The sequence below is a fragment of the Ammospiza caudacuta genome, chromosome Z (assembly GCF_027887145.1).
Source record: "Ammospiza caudacuta isolate bAmmCau1 chromosome Z, bAmmCau1.pri, whole genome shotgun sequence".
NCBI classification, from domain to species: domain Eukaryota; kingdom Metazoa; phylum Chordata; class Aves; order Passeriformes; family Passerellidae; genus Ammospiza; species Ammospiza caudacuta.
In genome coordinates, this window is record NC_080632.1 from 51,958,846 (window position 1) to 51,979,220 (window position 20,375).

Genomic DNA, 20,375 nt, shown 5'->3' on the forward strand with positions numbered 1-20,375 from the left:
AAAATTGTACTAGATGTCTGGAGCTATCCACAAACAACAAATGACAAAGAATAAAATGGCAAGTGAAATCTAATCTGAAAGTATAATAAAAGACAATGGGCAACAGTTTGCAATGGTCTTGTACCTCTTATTCTCTTAAAATAATGCATATATGAAATATAGGAGATTTACTAAACAAGAACTGTCATTTCAACAAGGCCTATGAGTAAATTTAGTTATGATTAAACATTTTAAATAACAACTAAAATTTAACAAGAAAATAAGTATGTTTCAAGATATATTTTTCATGCAACTACAGGATTCTTAAAGTTGCACATATTCTATCAGACATTTTGGAAGCTAAGAAAGGCTGACCTTAGAAAACATGCAACTCTGTGCCTTTAGTAAGCTCAAAAATTGCTTTACCTAAACCTTTTATCTTCTTGCAACCAATTTAATTGCTTTTCTTTATGAGCAGATATTTCCTTGTCATACCGAATTTAAAAAATCACTGGGTATTAAAAAAATTAACTGATGATTTGTTTATATATGCAAAGGCTGAAATTCAAATCCAGTGGTCTTCCAGATCAAAGTGTACTAGACTTTAAATGACAATAATACAATGCACACATTTTTCTTTCAATTTTAAAGGTAATGGCAGGAATTCAGATCCCACATCCATTTATGCACTGATATCAGAGTAAGAGACAGTTTGAATCCAAAACTCCTTCACATGTAAAAGATTTAGGAATACCGAAACCCCATTTGCTTTAAGTGAGACAGAGCTCTACGAGATTACCTTAAAAATGCTAGAATCCTACTCACTGCCTCATTATTTTGCCTCAGAAAAGAACACAATTGTTACAGAAAAGCTTTCAGCATATGTTTATACTGCGAAAGTACAGCATGAATACATGTAAAACAAGTTTTGGATAAATCATGTTCTAATGTTTTGCTTCCCATGACCACTTATTCAATCATTCTAGATTACATCTCTGAGTGGATCATAAATTCACATCTACATTTTTACCTCAAGTGTTCTGCATCTCAGAGTAGAAGTACCTTCTTAACTAGACCATGAAATGTGTATTTAAAATAATACTGTCCGTTCTGAAACCACCACAGATGGGTTTTTACTAACTGAAATGTCTCACTAATTACAACATCAACAGTGGAGCTGAGGTGCTCAAGTTTCTACAGATGCCTCTGGTTTGATATATCAAATAAAGATGACAGAACTTCTGTTGCTGATGCTAACCAATACATAGCATAGCTTTTTTTTTAAGACCTGATGAAAGGATTATGTATATACCAACCTCCTGTCCATTTTTCTAAATATATTATTTATTCTGGGAAAGAGAAATTATCACTCCATAAAAAGCTTGCCTCTCTATAACAAAAAATGCCATTTAAAGAATGGCATTTACTGAAGAAGGCACAGCAATTATGCCAGTGTCAGCTAACAGTGGTCAGATTCTTTCCTACTGCAATGTCCACTGCCATATTCAGGCATCAACTAAAAAAGTTGGAATACACTCACCAGCGTGCTATAGACACTAGAGATCTGGCAAAATGCTCCTGTGTGACTGCTCTGATCACACAATGAAACAAATCCCCTTTTCATTCCTGACATCTTGGAGGGAAAACCTTCACCCTGTGCTTTCAAGACTCACAAACTATTTCAAAGACTAGAACTGTGTGACGCTCCCACCTAAATGTGATCATTACGTGAGAAAACAAGGAATATATTGCAATTTACACAATTACAATATATACACAGAACACACCAAGACCAAACAATTTCTGCAGATTCACTTTAAACACTTTTTCTTAAAATCAGCAGAGTTCAAATATGAAGGAGTGATTTAAAAACAAAAAAAAGCCAGCTATTTCAGAGATTACATAAGCCTTATTTGAAAGGTGACATTTGAGCCAGCTGCTGATGTGGCAATTTTAAACACATGATCAGCATTTTACCATTTGAAAATATGATCATTCATTCTATTAACACATAGCAGTTAAAACACAAATCCTGTTTTGGCAAAAATGGTGAATTTTCCCTGTTCCATCATCTCATAAACACATCTTTCTCCAAGTTTCAGAAACTCCTGTCTTCTCAGTGTTCTCTAAGTAATATATTTGAAATCAAGAGTTCTGATAAGCTTATTTTATCTGAAAACTGAAACTGCTACTTCTTCAAATGAAATATGAAGAAGCTCTACTGTATTACACCTTCAGCACAGCCAGCAAGTTCTGCCTCATGCATTAGTCTTTACCTACTACCCCAGGCTACCAGTGACAGGAGCAATCAAATGAAGCCCTTCCTTCATTTACTCAGCAGCCACATCCAAATTCTGCAGCTGTGTTAGAAAACCTACCAAAATACAGCTGGTCTTCTATACTAAGTACACTCAAGGCATGAGTAGCCCATCAGCCTTTTATGGCAAACACTAAAGACAGCAATGATTATTGAAGAGACAGTGCTTACCTAAAGTCACCTGTCAGATACATAAGGTGCAGAGAAGCAAGTAACAGGAGCGGAGAGAAGATGAAATTTATTACTGACAGGAAAATGGAAAAGGTAGGCTTTTCCTTCCTAACTTACTTTCAACAAGTCTTCACAGTATAAAGCGTTCAACTATGCTGTATTTTGCTTATTGCCAAGATACAATAAGACATGAATCAGTTTTAACTTACATTTTCTCCATGATGGTTATCTCCTCCTGAAACCCCTTTTTCTGCTCAACACTTTTGCCACTGGCTCTCAGACTGATTACTTTATTTACTTAAAAATATTGTGAAGCATTTAGTTCATCCTCTACCAAAGGGCCTCCTGTCAAAATACATCGACCTTCTCTTCACCATCATCTGCCTCAACATCTCTCTGTCTCTGAGAAAGCTTCACCCTTGTCTCCATAGACAAAGCTCCACATTAGAGAAAGGAAGAACCATCAACCACTCAATGCAGAAGATCAAGTAAAAGCCTGACTTGATGAGAGCTGCAAAAAGAGTTGAAGAGAAAGACTACCTTGAACAGGCATCAAGAGATCACTTTCAAATATGCACTGCCTCCATGACTTACTGCTGTTGAAGAATTACCATTCCAGCTCTCCAGACTCCTTTTCTGCAAGTAATCCTGCCTCTCATTCCTTCATAGAGGACAGTCCCCCTCACCTCAAAAATTTAACAAGACTGCAGCATGAGATTATTTTTCTGAACAGTTTTTAGAAAGCAGATTAACTTTGCAAGCTTTTTCCATCCCTCTGAATGACAATTGCCTGGATACATGAGAACAGTCTGCCATATATCAACTAAAGTTCTCAGAAATCAATGATCCCCTTTGCACATGCAACCGCTTCTCATAAAATTTTAAGCTAACTTAACAGAAGCACCCTTTCAAGTTTTCTGAGATTTGGGCTATTAGATGTATGCAAAAGAATGACAGGGTTAAGTTGATAATGTTAAAAATCAGGAACATAATAATAAACAATTCACTACAAAAAATAATTTAGCCAAAAGCTAAAAAAAGGATGAGAATGTGAAAACTATAGCTTCCATACAGCGTTCACTGTTTAGCTATCAATAATTTCAGAGTGAATCCTCTTCTTAACACAACCAAACAATCCAACAGGGGATTCCATACTGGTATAATAATTTCTTGCCCACATAAAGAAAGATATAAGGATTGGGATGAAGAAGAAGATCAGTGTATGGAATTGATACAAACAGTATTTTTTCCTTTTTTACTGTTAAGACTCGGAAGCTCTGTCTCACTAGTGATGTGAGAGCTGTCATTGCTGCAATGGCATGTAGTGTTGAGCAAGACATACATTTGGTAAGAGTTACTCCTTCTGTTATCACTTACAGAAGGAGAAAAATATTTACATTTTTAAATTTGTTCCCATGAAGACCGAGGAACAAATTCTCCACATAACATTCTTGTTCTCCAGCCTGTCATGGGAACATCAAATGGCAAATACTGTCTGAAACGAATTAATTTGCAAAGCAAAATAAAGTATCTTTTAAAATGATGAAATAAGATACAATATAGGACATAACTGACACCATTTTGGTCCAGTGACAGTTTCATTTGCTTATCAATGTTTCCAGAAATAAATGGAATCAATGAGTTTCCAGAAAGAAAATAACAAAAACACTTCACAGAAAAAGCAAAGAACAGAACAAACTGGTAATAACTAAAAGATCTTTCCCTTTTTTTGTCATAAGGGGAAAATAGGTAGACTTAAGGTGTCTGTAATAGCCACCATCACAAATTTCTATTAAAACACTTATTAAATAGAAAGTGACTGCTTGACATGCCCGTAAGACACAGAAACACCTCTTGTGAAACAGCAACATGTTTTTTTCCATATATCAGTAATAAAATAATCACACAAGTATTCAGTCTCTCTCAGAAGTACAAAAAACCCCTATGCAGTTACACTGATGCAGATTTACCCTGAGGTACATTAGCACAACAGTAAAATCAATAAAAAACTCTACTGTGAGTTTGTTTTTAACAGACAGTGGTACATAGCTATTTTAAACACAAATTTATTACCAATCTGGCTCACTGCTTTGCCCCAAAAGCAGTTACACCAGGACAAACAGAAGCCACTGTGGGTGGCAAAATACTGTTCCTGCAGGCTTTGCTGGCAAAAATACCTCAGGCTGGCCTTCAACAAATGCTCCAGCTGTAACAAGAGACTTAAAAGGAAAACAATATAACTCTGTTTCTCCAACCTCCAAATACTACCTTCTCAAGTTAGTTTTGAATGATGGAAATTTTTAGTCATTTACCCTCTCAAACAGTAGGCTATTGTTGTAGCCATCATTAGTTTTACTTCAGGATGGTAACTCCAAGTTTTGGTCATCTCCTTGTTTTTGGAAAAAGCAAATAGTATCTCAGTCTTCAAGAACAAACTAGCTGACATCCTCAACATATTTGCCACTATAGCTATCATGACAGTGACATATTTATTTTATGACACTTTACAACTTCAGTAAATATGCAGCATGTTTTAACTTAAAGGAAAAGTGTACCCTAGCAAAGACTACCAACTTCTATAAAATGCTAATATCAAATTAAATTTTAAAAAGTACCTTCTCATCTGTTCATCTCAAACCTATCCTTTTTGTTTTAAGAATATGAGGGCAAAGAAAACAATCTAGTTTATCCAAAATGCATTCACATTCGCAGTGATGAGTTTACCAAAGTAAATTTTCCAAAAATCTGGAGGAAAACTGCTTTCCACAGACTGAACTAATAAAACTTGAAGTATTTTGTGGTATTAAAGCCGCAACCACAATTAATAAATATAACCTATTAGCTTAGTCCTACAGGCTCTTGAAAATCCTGAGGTGAAGTTCAAGAATTGTGGAGAGTTTAGTTCAAGCATGGCTTAAAGAAAAAGGCCGTGAAGGCATACAGTTGAGAGAAAAGTAAAAAGGTAGTTGTAAAGCAGTTCCCAGGCTTGATTTCTATAAACAACTAGGCTCTCTCATGCATCACTTTATAAACAATAAGGTTCTCAGACAGTCTTCCCATAACAAGCAAAACATCCTCTCTGGGAAAAGATGGCACCCTGGGAACAGATATGGAAGTTTTGGGAACCTTTCATATCACAGTGGGAACACTGGTTCTGTTTTTAATAAACAATTATAGGTATTGTAAAACAAAAGGAGTGGTTAGAGTTTCTCTGTTAGCCTATCATGAGCTTGGATTTTGCAATATGCATGAAGTTAATTAACACTGTTATATAAAGTGACTGATCGATCAATAAATTGGAGTTCGATGCATTAAAGGATGGTTGTCTCCCCTTCACTTCAATAAAGAATGACAAACCATTTTACACACCATTTGATGCTCCTCACTTTCCTACATTTTGATTGCAAACATGAGCAAGAACAGCTATTTGCTGTTCTCTTCCATCTGCTGGCTTGCATAATTATATACAAAACTGTGACTCTGTTCACAAAGGTGTTGGATTATCCATCTCTCTGATGTCTGTGATTTCATGCTAGCATCTTGTTGACTTTAAGGCAATTCAAAATTAAGGTTAGACTTAAATACCTTCCTGAATCAAAGCCTGGAAAATTCCTGCAATGCATGCTTCATAAGGATAAGAAAAGGTTGGCAGTTTACATTAAAAACAATTACTTCGCATTAAAATTATTTTTATCTAAATTCATTTTATAAAGTATCCTAAATACATGTTTCATTGTGATTCTCATGCATGTCACAACGTTAGAAGAATATTTTACTGTCCTCAAGCCACTAGTAACAATCTATTCCTTTAGATTTTGCAGTGTCTTTTTCAACCAGTATTAGTGCCTACTTCCAGGTGAAGTATTTCTCTCCTGATGTACGATTTGGTAAATTTCTCAACTCCTGAGGTATTTTTTCCCCCCTAGAAGTAACTTCTGAGTCAAACCAAAGTACCATAGCACAATTAAATAGCATGCTAAGCTGATGTTTGCACAGAAAACTTTTGAACTATCTGAACTGCTGTCGAGCTCATTTGTCTGGTACAATAAAACTATTTAGGAATTAAAATAAAATGCAATGAGACTTTTAATACAGCAGCATAGAGGCCAAATAAGGCCAGTACAGCCAGCTCTATAAAATGAAGGTCCTGCCAAGGAACTAGATGTATCTAGTGGAGTGTCTTCTACAGCTTGGCATTGGGGCACTTAATGTTCCATACACAAAAGACAAGAAAGCGTATTAAAGTATTTTTTACCTTGGCAGACAAATGCATTCCTGTATTACAAATAGTGTAGCCAGCAGGGCTGGGGAAAGGACTGGCACTGATGAGGTGACACCTCAGGGTCTTGGGCTCAGTTCTGAGCCCCTCACCTCAAAAAGGATTTAGAAGTGCTTCACCATGTCCAGAGAAGGACAGCAAGGCTCATGCAGCATCCGGAGGTCATGTCTTATGGGAAACACCTGAGGGAGTTAAGGGTGTTTATCTTCAAGAAGTGGAGGCTCAGTAGAATCCTCACTGCCCTCTACAACTGCCTGAAAGGAGGTTGTTACTAAGGTGAGGTCCAGTACCTTCTACTGTGCCTACAGGGAGGAGACCCAAGGAAATGGTCTTAAACTGAGACAGGGGACAATCAGATTAGATATTAGAAAAAATTTTTTTCACTGTTAAGGTGGTCAGGCACTGGAACAGGTTGTCCAGGGAGGTGGTGGAATCACCATCCCTGGAGGTGTTCTAGAGGTATATGGATTTGGCACTGGGTAATATGGTTTAGGGCTTGCACTGGCAAATGCTGGGCAGGCAGTTGGACGTGGTGATCTTAAAGGCCTCTTGCAACCTTGATGATTCTAAGTTTTCTTTGAATTTTTCAGTCCATCTTTCTCTTCCTGTGATAAGGTAAGCGGATACAATGCACTGATAGCTCAAATTCAAAGTTCAAAAACCTACTTACATACAACATTTTCAGAGTACAATCACCCATTCTGATAACATGATTAGAGATTATGCTAAAATCTTAAGATCAAGATATTTGTCTTTTAGAGACATAACAAATTACCAATGCTGAGTAACTCAACTCTGTCTGTAGGAATGCATCCTTGTAGCAACGCCAAGTTCCAATAGGAGAGATGTTGCACTGGTTACAAAGGCTATCTAGCATCAAAACTTCTTGCCTAAGCTAACACAATAACCTCCTACCTAAGCAGCTTTTAAGTAAGGAAAAGAAGATTTTAAGAAAGGAAACAAAAAAAAAATTCCAACTGAATACTTCTTAGTATCATGCAAATGTACAATTACAATTTACCATCTTCAGAAAGCTGCCCCAATAGTCTCTAAGCATTTGAGTTTACAGATTCATGCAAGCCACCAGTTTACTAACTACTCAGTGGTCAATTACATGCTAAGGATAAACAAAGAAAGCTACTTACACTGCAGAAGACAAACGTACATTACTGAGTTAAAGAAATATTTATAGAACTCCCTTGGTAAGGACTCCATCTAAGAATGGAATGCTGAATCTAAGTCTGGAGTACTGTACACAATGTCGCAAGAACAGTGCCACAGCCAAGGAGCACAGCTGCAGCAATGCTGCTGGTACCAAGTCGCTCAAAGCTCTCACTTCACCCACCACAGCAGGAGGCAGCTGACTACACGATTCCTAGATGTTTTGCTCTAGTGTTCAGGAAATGGTTTGGATCAGACACCCCCACATTAGGGTTGAAGAGCTATGACAAAAATGTTCTATCTAAATGTTCTGTCACTCTCAAGAAGGCTAATTTATTTCTTCTGGAGTTTTTCCTATAAATCTTTAGCTTATCCTGAAAGCAGAATACTACCACTAGCCATAACCATGATCTTACTACCAACAAATACCATCAGTAAGGAAAATCTGAGACATACTTAATGATGACTATGAATTGTACGTATTATGTAAATATAATGTATAATATGTAACTTTAGCCTGTACTGATTTTCTTGGCCTGTTTGACAGGGAATTTCCTCTAGATGCTTTGTATTTAAGAACGAAAATAAGAGGGGGGTTTTTTTGTGTGATACTGCTCATTTCACATAAGCTTACTTTTATTGCCTATATAGCAACTGGCTAAATAGTTACAGAAGCTACAGAAACATCAATATCTTCATTGTAGCCACTTGTGACCTTTTTCAGAAAATTCTAAAAGTCAATCTTTTCTTACAAGTGAAGTAGTGTCAAAAATTAATGAAATACATTCGTTTATTTAGATCACTGGGGAAGAAGCAAAATTTAACATAGCAAAAGTGATTATTTTTCCCATTTATTTCCTTATAATGCAAAAAGAGGAAAAATCAAAGGTCTTGTAGTTTCAATGAAGGAAATATTGTTTGCTGTTTCCTTAAAATCTAGACAAAAATAGTATAAAAATAAAGTAAGCGATCTACTCCTTCTTCCTCTATCTTAACTCACTCAAATCAAGTTCTATAGTTCTCAGACTACTGAATTTTCAAACTTTAAAAAAACCCCACTTTCTGAATGGGTGATCTTATAATCTCTTAAAGTATGAAGATAAATACTTGAAATACCATTTTTTTCTTAAGCCATTATCAATTATTTAATATAAATTAACCTTTTTGGGGGACTTTTTATAAATATTATTTATAAAGATTCTCTTTTGCTTCTCTCGTTTTGTATATTCTCTTTCTTTTCCAGCTAAAAGTAAGTATGACAAAAAATTACGTCTGTTTTCTTCAACAGCCTTAAAAACTGACAAAAACACAGTTAAAAAACTTAAGTCTTCATACATCTCAGAGATGTGCACATGCATTAAGAGTGCATGTGAAGAAATAAGTGTAGGTAGTCCACTGACAAAACACAAATTAAATCACGACAAGAAATTAACACAAAAATTTAAGCCTACCATACTATGAATATTTCTAAAATTTATTTTACTGATTTCTGAGTAGTTAGCTATAATGCAGCATTCATGAAAATTCAGACTTTAAGGAGGTAAATACCACCTTCTTGATGTACAGAAGGTACATGTAATGTACATATTTTCAGATATACTATAATATGGATTAACAGGTAGCACTGACAGAACAAAGAATCCACATCGGCATAATTAACAGCAGCCACGTAGGTACTTTTTCTCTTGTTCTTTATTTGCCTGAAAAAAAGCATTTGCATCTCCTTTCTTTTTGGCAACAACTCCATGCCTTTTGTTAAGATAACTTGACGATGATTTGAGATGATTCCCACAATTTATACTAAGTCTAGTAATACTCCAAATGCTGTTTTAACACAAATGACCTGCTACTTGCACCAAGGCTACAAGCTCCTAAATAGAGTGCAGTGTAACTCCCCAAGTTTTTTAATTTTAGCATGTCTGCACAATTAATGTAAGCAGCCTAGGACAGGCAACTCACACAACAGATATTTCTTTGTGGTTATTTTTGCCATCGAATTTAAACAGAAGCGTAATGAGTACCATGTTTCATATTTAAATTATAAAGCAAGAGGGTATTATTGCGGTAATCTGTAACAACTCCCATGAGAGTTTGGGGAAGTCCTGTAATTTAATGCCCATCTCAACCATGAGTGATTTTTTCAACCTCTTAATTTCCAAACTTCAATATTTTCTGCAAGAACTGTCAACTTCTCCAAAGCTGATTTTTGCACACTGACAGCTACTTCACTCTTCTTTATTCTATGTACCTCATTTTTGCGTGACCTGGTCCATTTCATCTATCACAATGACAGTCCATTAACAAAGTTTTATTTCATCATAGAACCAAATAATTTAGTAACTCCCATGAAAGCTAAAAACTTTTCTTAGTTCATCATAACGCTTAAACTGATGGCAGTCAGCAAGAAACAGACTACTTCAGTAGTAGTCCTATCACCAGGAAAACAGCACAGAGTTCTACTTGTCCTGCCTGATAGCCCTTTTATACAAAGAAGGATGATACTACTTTCATAGAAATAAGGATAATATTAGTCTTCTGACTTTGTTTCACAATACTAACTCCTATGAGAATTCACTAAAAGCTACTTTTAGGAGTTGTCATCTTCTACCTGCATGATCTTCTTGTCTCAGGTGAATAATTTTTCCACATATCATTACTCAAGTGAGCATAATCTTCTGGGAGAACAGAAACAAAACAATGTCTCTCCTACCTTCAAAAGCTGCTTGCCAATGGTTGGACTCATTTTTTCATCCACCATAAGAATTACTATTCCTCTGTCATCCATACCTCGGCGTCCTGCGCGACCTGACATTTGAATGTATTCACCTGAGGATATCTACAATAAAATGAGAAAAAGAAATTAACAAACATCAAAAAAATAGCAGGAACTCATAATGTGCTGATTACCATTGCACAGTAAGTGACATGATGTACAAAAAAAAGAGTTATCTCAGTTCTCAAACAGTTATCACAGATAGACTTCATTAGTCATACTTACCATGAAACAACAATATAAATCCATGACTATGAACAATGTAAGTCAGCAGTAAAAGCTAACTAATACTCTTATAACTCTGTATCCTGGGGCACCATTTTTAGTAAGCACAAAAACCATTTTACTAATGTCTTTTATAATGAAAGGTTGCTGAGGATGGTGGAGATACAACAGATCTTCAACATACTGATAATGCATCTCAGTCATCTTCAAATAATGCATAATTTCATTCAGGTTATTCAAGAGTAACATTAATACATGATACTTGCTAAAGCATCATGTATTTTTACATGATGCTTTAGCATAAAGCATAAAGTATTTTTATGCCTTCTAACTGTGAAATTGAAGAGTTAAAAACAACTGGGACAGGGACAAGAGGCAGCTACAACTGTTTACCTATGTCTCAGCAAGTTATAAAACAAGGGTTTTGTCATCTGTGGAACTGCATTATCAACAACTCCTCAAGTTTCACCTTAGGTCAGATTTTAAAAACTACTTAAGCAAACTGTGCTAAATAATTTCAGAAGTTCCACATTTCTTCTATCTCAAAGCAAACTCAGTCTTATACAGATCTTACAGACACACAGTCAAAATGAATAGTGAAACTGAACAGCCTAAAATAAGGTTGAAGAAATATTTATTTCATAACTTTCACAGGTCAATTGTCCATTCAAAACAATTTTCCCACCTTCGAAGGATGAACCTTAAAAACGTTCTTATAAAGCTTCGCTGTGATGACTTGTAAGGCCTCATTTTTATTTTAAGTAAACCACATACCAAGTTTTAATGTCTAAAATTTTGTAATTATGCAAAAAAATCCTGCTGTAAAAAAACAATATTCTTGCAAAGTCAATGACCTCTTTTCTTGAGTCTGTCAATATTAGTGATCATTATGATAGGACATGAAGCCCATTTATTCTTCAGAGTTCTCTGATACAGAATAAAATATCTGGGTATTACAGTTTTGGAAAAGGTGTGCAGAAGTCCTAGAATAATCCAGTGACTGCTGCTAAACCGTATTTAATTCTCTTTTGATGTATCTAATAAACAACCTTATGGATAATCTGAGGAACCTTATTTTCCTAAATCTGTGTATTAACTATGAACGGATGAGACACAAAGATTTTTGAAAGAAAAAGTATTTTCTACTACATTGAGGTGAACACATTAAGAGTAAATTCAATCCTAATAAGGTTTAAATAATTCAATTATTCTACAGAATCTCTCGATCACTTACCCATCGGAAATCTTTTCCATCAAATTTACTGGCACTTGTAAACAGCACAGTTCTGGCTGGCATATTAATTCCCATAGCAAAAGTCTCTGTTGCAAATAAGGCCTAAATAAACAGACTGAAGTTAAGCAAGCAAAAAAGAGGATCTCAAGCAAACATGAAAATAGTCAGAGATTGCTACACAAAACCTCTCTGGATTTTAATGTATCAGATTAATGTATCACATGTATTTAATGTATCACTTCACAGATGTGCAGTCAATACAGGGAACACAGTCATATTCAATACTTAAAAACTGGACACAAACCATCTTTCTGCTTTTCCTTATTTCTCCTGGGAAAGCAAAAAAACTAAATAGATGGGTCCATGTGAAAAACTCAGAAAGAAAACATAATGGAGTGCAAATTATATTAATCAATAATAGTAATTAATTTCAATATTCAAGTTTGCAAGAAGAAAACAGGAGTTAGCTATCCAAAAAAAAACACCACAACTTTCACCTAAGGTTACATTTTTTGAGTATTTGTCCTTAGTACAACCAACAATCAGCTTGGTAAATGTCTGCAGTCATTTACAAGAGAAAGATGTAACATAAAATAGTTGAAGAAAGTATTTAAGTTAGACAATGAAAGTTCAAATACTTGTAAATAAAAGCAGGAACACTTAAAACTACAGCTTAAATTGTGTAGATCTCTACCGTTATACTAGCATATACCCTGAGCTAAGGCATGCTTGGATTTTCAGGATTATCAGCTTCATATTCACAACAAACTACAGATGGACTTGACAAATACCTTTATTAGGCCCTCTGAGAAAAGGATTTCTATGGTTTCTTTTAATATAGGAAGCAAACCACCATGATGAATACCAATTCCTCGCTTCAGAAGGGGAAGCACATGTTCAACCTGGGAAGAAAGATACAAAAGATCAGCAAAGAAATTTTAGCATTTGTTACTAAAAGTTGTATGGAAAGCCTCAACACTGCCCTTAGCATTCATGTAATTCACTATTCCCCAGTTTAAAATAAAATAACTACCTCTTCAATCTTGTAGTATTTTGCTTAGAAGCTTGTATTTTTCCACTGCAGAGATGGGAAAACATCACTATGCATAGGCATGATACGATAAATTAGATTGGAGATGCATCAATGCAATGCAGCTTTTTGAAAGCCTCAACAATCAGTAACAGGTAAGGGCATACAGCACTTCCACTTGAACTATTTCCAGACTTTTTAAACCCTGGTCTACCTCTTTACAAACTCTCATGTTTATTTCAACATAATTGGAAAAAATGAAACAAGGGGTAGGAACTCCACTGTTAATTCTGACATACATCATCTGCTGGAATTGCAAGTGGAAGGAATCCTTATCACCTCTTTCATAATGACAAAAAGCAATGCAGGATATACTAAAACCTGGGAAGACGAATTAGATTATCCAGTTTTATAATTTCTGTACCCACCCCCTACACAACACCCACAACTTTACAAGTTGCAGAAAACAGGACAGCAGCAGTTCAACTCTATTCAAAAGAATTTTTTTCAAACTCCACTCACCTGAGGAAGCTTTTTGTCTTCATCTGAGAGACAATCAATTGCATTATTGAAGACTTCTTCGACCATTTTTTTTTCTTCATCTAAGAAGGCAATTTGTAAGTTGTTACAAAATGAAGAAGGCTAATACCAGATGTAAATAAAGTGGTACCACATTCTAATATCTACATAAGTGTACAATAAAAATTGAATGGAATACTGCGAAGTCTACATAAAACCACCCACACTTGGTTAGGCAATCAAGACTTCAATAAGACTAGAGGAGTCAGATGGTAACCAGAAACAGAATATCAGGAAAAAGAAAACTAGAACAAACCTTTCATAACAGTTCAAACATCAGCCACTTCCAAGCCTGGGATTTATCAGTCTTATGTGCTCCCTATTTCTTAAATCTATCCTGTTCCTCTACTACCTACTAATCCCTGTCTGCATGGATATAGAAACTCTTTCCTGTTAACTCTTAAAAGTTTACACCCTTACCACTAAGTAGTATGAATATCAAGAATATACACTCAAAGGTGTGCTTCTGAAGAAAACATGAAAACACACCTCTGCATTTACACATATCTTTAAATTTTCTGACAGAAACACCTGCCTTATTCTGCCACACCAAACCAAAACGTGCAAAGACTGGAGCAAATAAGCAGGCAAGAACCTTGAACGGCTCACAAACATGAAACAGTACAACAAATTTACAAAAAAATTCCTTATTTTTGTTAAAACTCTAGATTTCCAAGAAGCACTGAGCTGAAACTTACTTGCAAAGCTTGGTCTTAGCCAAAATTTAAAAAATCATCTTTGTTTATATTCTGGTTTTTACTTTGAGAAGCAAGGGGAAGAAGGAAATAAAGAAAACTGGATTGCATTGTTGAGAAAGAACAGACTAGTGGTTTGTTATACAGTTGTCTGGACTTTGCGAGGATAATTTCTAATGCATGTAACATGAAAATTTTGGGAAATATTTTTTTATGATCAGTCTTTTCCCACTACAGAGAGAATCTTCTAGGAATTCTGGTGTTATACAATAAATGGCATACTGGAGCAAGAAACAGAGTTTAAAACCAAAGAACAGTTTGACACTGTGATGATGACCAATTACTCTGTGCAGCAATACCTTCGTATAGAATGCAGCTCAAGGCACCAGCATAATAAATGAAAAAAGTGGTATGTATTTTCCTCTTGGTTCTACACAAAATGTTCAACAGGAAAAGTAGCATTTCACATCAAACTGAATCTGTGAATAGAATGCAAATGGATTTATCTGTACCTGTATTAAAATCTAACTTTGTCATCTGAAGTGCATAGGCTTCACAGTCTTTCTTACTGAAGCTGAAAATAATCACAGGTTGGAAATTCCTTTCCATGATCATCTTCACAATCTTAAAAACATTTGAAGGACCTGCAGAAAGATTTCATTAATTTAAATTAAATTTTACAACAAAAAGTATCTTATGGAGTAACTGAGACACAAGCACAATTTGCATAGAATTTTGAAAAAATTCATACCAAGAATTACCTCAGAATGGGTTCCAACTCACCTTTTGTTCCTCCTTTCCTTCCTTTCTGATCCCCTTTTGCTAAGTCTCCTGCATCTCTAAGCACTTGCATTGCTGTATTAAAATTATCTTCTCTGAAATCTCCCTAGACATAAAGCACAAACTTTGTAAATAGTTACTTACACAGCCCACTTAAACATAGTTAGTGCTTTGCACAGTCAGTACCAATACCCCACATATACACAGGTAAGAGGCAAAAACAATGCATAAGGTATCAAGAGAGTTTACTAGGCCAGTGTCACAGCTCAGAATTGCACTGGTGTGCCTCTGAAGTTAATGCTCATTGCTCTATCCACCACTCTACCCGCCGTGCCAGACCTGCTGAATGGCACAGTACTAAAACTGACTTTTATGAATGTCCACACAAAACTACACTGCCCAATGAAGGAGTATTTTCAAATGCTGCACTACTGTTTGCAGCATTAGTAACTGCTGAGTGAGCTAATGATAAATCTTAAGCAAGTTTTTAGTTCAAAAACAGCTAAAGAAACGAAAATATTTTGTCCCTCAACTAAAGTCAAATTTACATGCCACTATGTTTTCTTTTGAGTGAGACACAGTACAAGGAACTTCAACCACTTTGCAAATTTACAGAAAGCAGTATGAATTATAGAAAACAAACAAGGATGTGGGCACTTAAGACATATCAGGGCAGTATTACTCAGCTGATTGCATGACATTAGATACAAAACCAATTTCTTGTGTAAGACTCCAAAAATCTAAAAGCAATTCAGAGATATACTTAACAAAAACATCCTTTATACTGCCTATCCAAATTTTGCTAGAGCTCAAGCTTTTCACTGTTCAGTGAAGAAAACAATCTTTCAGACAAACTGAGCATTCCTTACATTTTCATCAACAACCAGATGGAGTCCATCTCCTCCTGCTGGAAATATATAATGCTGCAGTGGAGTAGGTCGATAGTCAGTGTAAATCACATGGCAAGGCTATAAAGAAAAAAATTCACATAAATATTTCATAATTGCACTGCAATATCACTTGCATGATGAAAAATGCAATACATTACTATTAAAATACAATCTCCTAAAATCAGAAAGTAAGGCTTTCAGAAACTAAGATAACAAATTTTCTTTCTTGACTATGCATTTTGTACTAATGACATAGCTTAAGAAAATGAAAGTTCACAAATGTTTTAGAATATAAGTTGGCTACAAAAATGTTTCATTAATAAAAGTAAAGACAGACAGTATTTCTTTCAGCATTACTAAGCAGGCTAGAAATATTAACATCTTCTAAAACCAAAGGAAAACCTGTTAATGTGTATTTTGTAGAAAAAGCCTGAAGCATCATTGAAACACCTAAGAAAGGTTCACAGTAGACCTTTGGGAGCATTTAAGGTTTTGATGCATTAAGAAAGCTTGTTTAGGCAAAAAAAACCCACTTCCTTTAAAATATTAAATATTACACAAATCTGCATTTAAAAACCCCACAATCTAATGGTCTGCAAAACAAAGTCAAGGCTTTGCGCCAAACTTAAAAAGACATTTTTTATACTATACTCCCTTCATTACAAACAACATAAGGATCAATCGCCAGAATACTTTTAAAATTGGACCAACTTCCTGTTGGTAAGAAATTCCCCAGTTCCAATTCACAAAGTCTTTACTATAAATGCATATCTTAGGAAAAAAAAAATGGAATAGAATTTCAAACCTAAAGGTCACAGGACAGGATAGATTTCTTAAATAACACTTCTCTCACTTGCTTGCAACCATATATAGTATTTCCCATGAATTTAAGATTTGCTTTTGATTCCTACATGGCCTTTTACAGAGCTCCTCAGCCAAATTCACCTAATAACCTCTTGTCTATCAGCCCTCAGAAAATCACTGCATGTTCACCATGTTTCATAATTCAGAATGTTTGCTTAAAACAGGCAGGTACCTAGATAATTGTGGAAAATAAACATTAAGAAACAGTTCTAATGCTGCCATTCAGAAGAACCAGCCAGTACACCTGCAAAAGTAGGAATACAGCTAGAGAAGCCAGGAAAGCACGAAAATTACTAAAAAGATACTCAGAGGCCCAGTTATCAACCAAACACACAGTATTAAGCCACAAGACAAAAAGCACAGAGGCACAGCATATTGGAAATATCACCTGTTTGTGAAGATGGCAGATCCATTCAGCAAACTGACGGGCATTTGGAATAGTTGCAGAAAGGAACACATAATGTACATTATCAGGAAGCAAAATAATAGTCTCTTCCCAAACCACACCACGTTCTGAAAATGGAAAAGCATATGGGAAATGTATGTGATCAGAGCAATTTCTCATTCCTGAAGCCAAAGAACAGCAAGCATGCTTAAAAACAAGTTAAGACAAAAAAATAAAACAAATCTTCTTTACACAAGTGGGATATATCAAATGCATCAAAGTAATTTCTGCTTTGGTGAAGAAAATATAAACTACAACAAATAATTATGTCAATTCAGCCAGAAATAAATTATGAATTATTTATACAAAAAGATGACAGATTTTACAAGGGGAAATTAGACTTAACTCTTCAAAAGAAAAAGGAATTGTTCTTGGGAAAAAAATACCAAGATTTGAGAAGAAAAATAGTATATACAGGATACCTGTATCTCTCATGTAGTGAATTTCATCAAAAATAACCCATGCGACTTCACGCATAACCTCAGAACCTCTGTAAAGCATACTTCTCAAGATCTAGAAAAGGAAGTAAAAGTTTAGTCCCTCCATGTGAAATAACAGCAGTCATGTTACATGGACATCAGTAAGAAACTGCCAGAATTTCTGGTTCACTTTTACATGGATGTATGAAATCATATCTTTCAAAAAACATAGAAGCATTTAAAGATAGGTTTTGAGATTGCTTTCCAAGTTCATTCCAATCTAACAATCTCACTACCTGACAAAAACTGGTTTCTCTGAAAGGAGAAACGTGAAAGAATGAGACAACATATTTCTCCAAGCTTCCACTGTCAGGTAATTGCTACAGCTCTACAGATCTACTTCTGGCAAGACGTCTTTTTGATTCATCCTAACAGATAACCTCCCTGTGATTAAGGGGACATTTTTTGTCAGAAATCAAATCATTCAATCTTTTTAATATTTCCCTACCAAAGTCATGCCTGTTCCTTTGAGGTAAAGAGGAAAATTTCAACTCATGGCTGCATTTCTACAACAGAAATACAACAAAGCTCTGTAAACAATACTTTGTTAACAAAGGTGAAAAGCTACCTATTCCCAGAGTTCTAGCACCTACCAGGAACAACTGAGCTATTCTTCAATGATTTTGCCCTCCTTATTTTGCCTTTCTAGAACAAAATACTGACCACAGGATTTAGGAAATCAGACTTTCAGCATTTTACATCGACAGAAGACTCAGTGTCTTGAGCACTCAGGAGATTAAATTCTGACTTTCTCCACATTACAATCAGAAGTTCCCAACTTACAGTTCAAAACCACAAATTCACAGAGATTTACCTAACTTTTTAAATAATCAAAAGTTAAAACATTCAAATGAGTCATAATGAACTTTTGAACATTTTCAACCGTAATTAGGCCATTTTAGTCTTTTAAAAGTAGACATCCCCAATCAAAAAGAGAAGAAAACATTGATCAAGAATTAATGCCTGTCTTACCTCAGTTGTCATTACCAAACAAGAAGCTGTAGGATTAATGGTGACATCCCCAGTCATCAAACCAACATCCTGAAATTCTTCATACATCTCACGGTACTTCTGGTTACTCAAAGCTTTAATTGGACTTGTAAATATCACACGCTGCTTTTCCCTCAAAGCCAGGGCAATCGCATACCTGTATTCAAACAATATCCATATTAACTGCTGCAATATCCGTACTAACAGCTGTCAGGAAGACAGAGTGTATTACTTTGCCTTAGAACAAAATAAATTGTGCAATTCAGAACACCAAGAGAATGATACACAGCATTTGAATCCATAGTCTAATACATCTAGCACTTCCTATCCAGATTATTAAATTCAGTGCAACTACACATGCACCTCTGCCGAGTGAAAGCTCTTTAAAGACCAAGTCAGCTGATTTTTATGGAAACAAGAGTACATGTAGTTGTAACTGTGTCACAACAAAACTATTATTATTTGAACCCATGCTCTAATATATCTCAATGTACATTTCACTTCTTATTTCAGGTCTGAATCAAATCCTGACAGAGAAGTTGCTGACTAAACCAAACCACTGCTTCTAACAAAGCAAAAAAAAAACCACAGAAGAAAGTCCTGACTTCTTCTAGCCAGGAGCTAGAAAACAAAGGTATTTTTTCAAGATTTACAGAAATCTGTATTGAAGAAACTCCCATTTCAATCTATACAGTTACAGCTTGACAGTTTAAAAATAAAAGCTAAGCTTAATCACAAATTAAGCCTTCCACTACTCACTAAATGACGGAAGATGTAATTTTGATAATCAAGAATAGACAACTCAATTCTAACACTGGTGGACTAAATATTGCATCAAGAAATTGCAATACAACAGCTACTGAAGGTTCAAGAAAGTGACAGAAGGGACATCACACTGTTCTTTCATTAGAGCTTGTTAGAAAAGTACTTACTCAGCACAAACAGTTTTACCAGCTGATGTGTGAGCTGACACCAACACAGACTGGTTATTATCTACACAAAGAATAGCTTCTCTCTGGAAGGCATCAAGAATAAATGGATACTCCTAGAAGAAAAAAAGCAAAAACATTACAGAAATTTAAGACAGACCTACATCTAACTACTCTTCTGACTGTCCTAGTGTGCAAATTAAGAGTCAAATTAAATCCTGGAGACACTTGTAATTTCTGCTGATCTTAACCCACTACTATGCAATGACTTTGTACTTAAGTATTTTTATATCATAGCTAAGATCTTTGCTTATGTCTTGTTGTAATAGCAAATAAAAATCTTGCCCTGATGACTGAATTTTCACTTATTTATCAGCTTAGGAAAAGAACCAGAATGCTGCCCCTGCCTGATGTTACAGAAAGAATATCATAACAGCCTATCCACCTCATTCAAACACATAATTTTTTCTGCCAAATTTTAAATAAAGAATTTTGCTTCTTACAGACCATCTTTTACAAATCTTACTGACAAACTACATAATTTTTCCCTCTACT

The 20,375-nt window shown here is 35.2% G+C and overlaps 1 protein-coding gene across 1 annotated transcript in view; it reads right to left on the minus strand.

The window, feature by feature from the left end:
- The window catches only part of MTREX (Mtr4 exosome RNA helicase), a 43,933-nt gene that overhangs the window by 19,570 nt on the left and 3,988 nt on the right, over positions 1–20,375 (minus strand). The window contains exons 5-15 of the mRNA XM_058823415.1: positions 19,824–19,936; positions 18,874–19,048; positions 17,845–17,935; positions 17,366–17,490; positions 16,093–16,191; positions 15,227–15,329; positions 14,956–15,087; positions 13,692–13,771; positions 12,931–13,041; positions 12,140–12,241; positions 10,618–10,743 (exon numbers count right to left, since the gene is read on the minus strand). Coding sequence (XP_058679398.1) covers positions 10,618–10,743; positions 12,140–12,241; positions 12,931–13,041; positions 13,692–13,771; positions 14,956–15,087; positions 15,227–15,329; positions 16,093–16,191; positions 17,366–17,490; positions 17,845–17,935; positions 18,874–19,048; positions 19,824–19,936 — 1,257 coding nt within the window. The remainder of the gene's footprint in view (positions 1–10,617; positions 10,744–12,139; positions 12,242–12,930; positions 13,042–13,691; positions 13,772–14,955; positions 15,088–15,226; positions 15,330–16,092; positions 16,192–17,365; positions 17,491–17,844; positions 17,936–18,873; positions 19,049–19,823; positions 19,937–20,375) is intronic.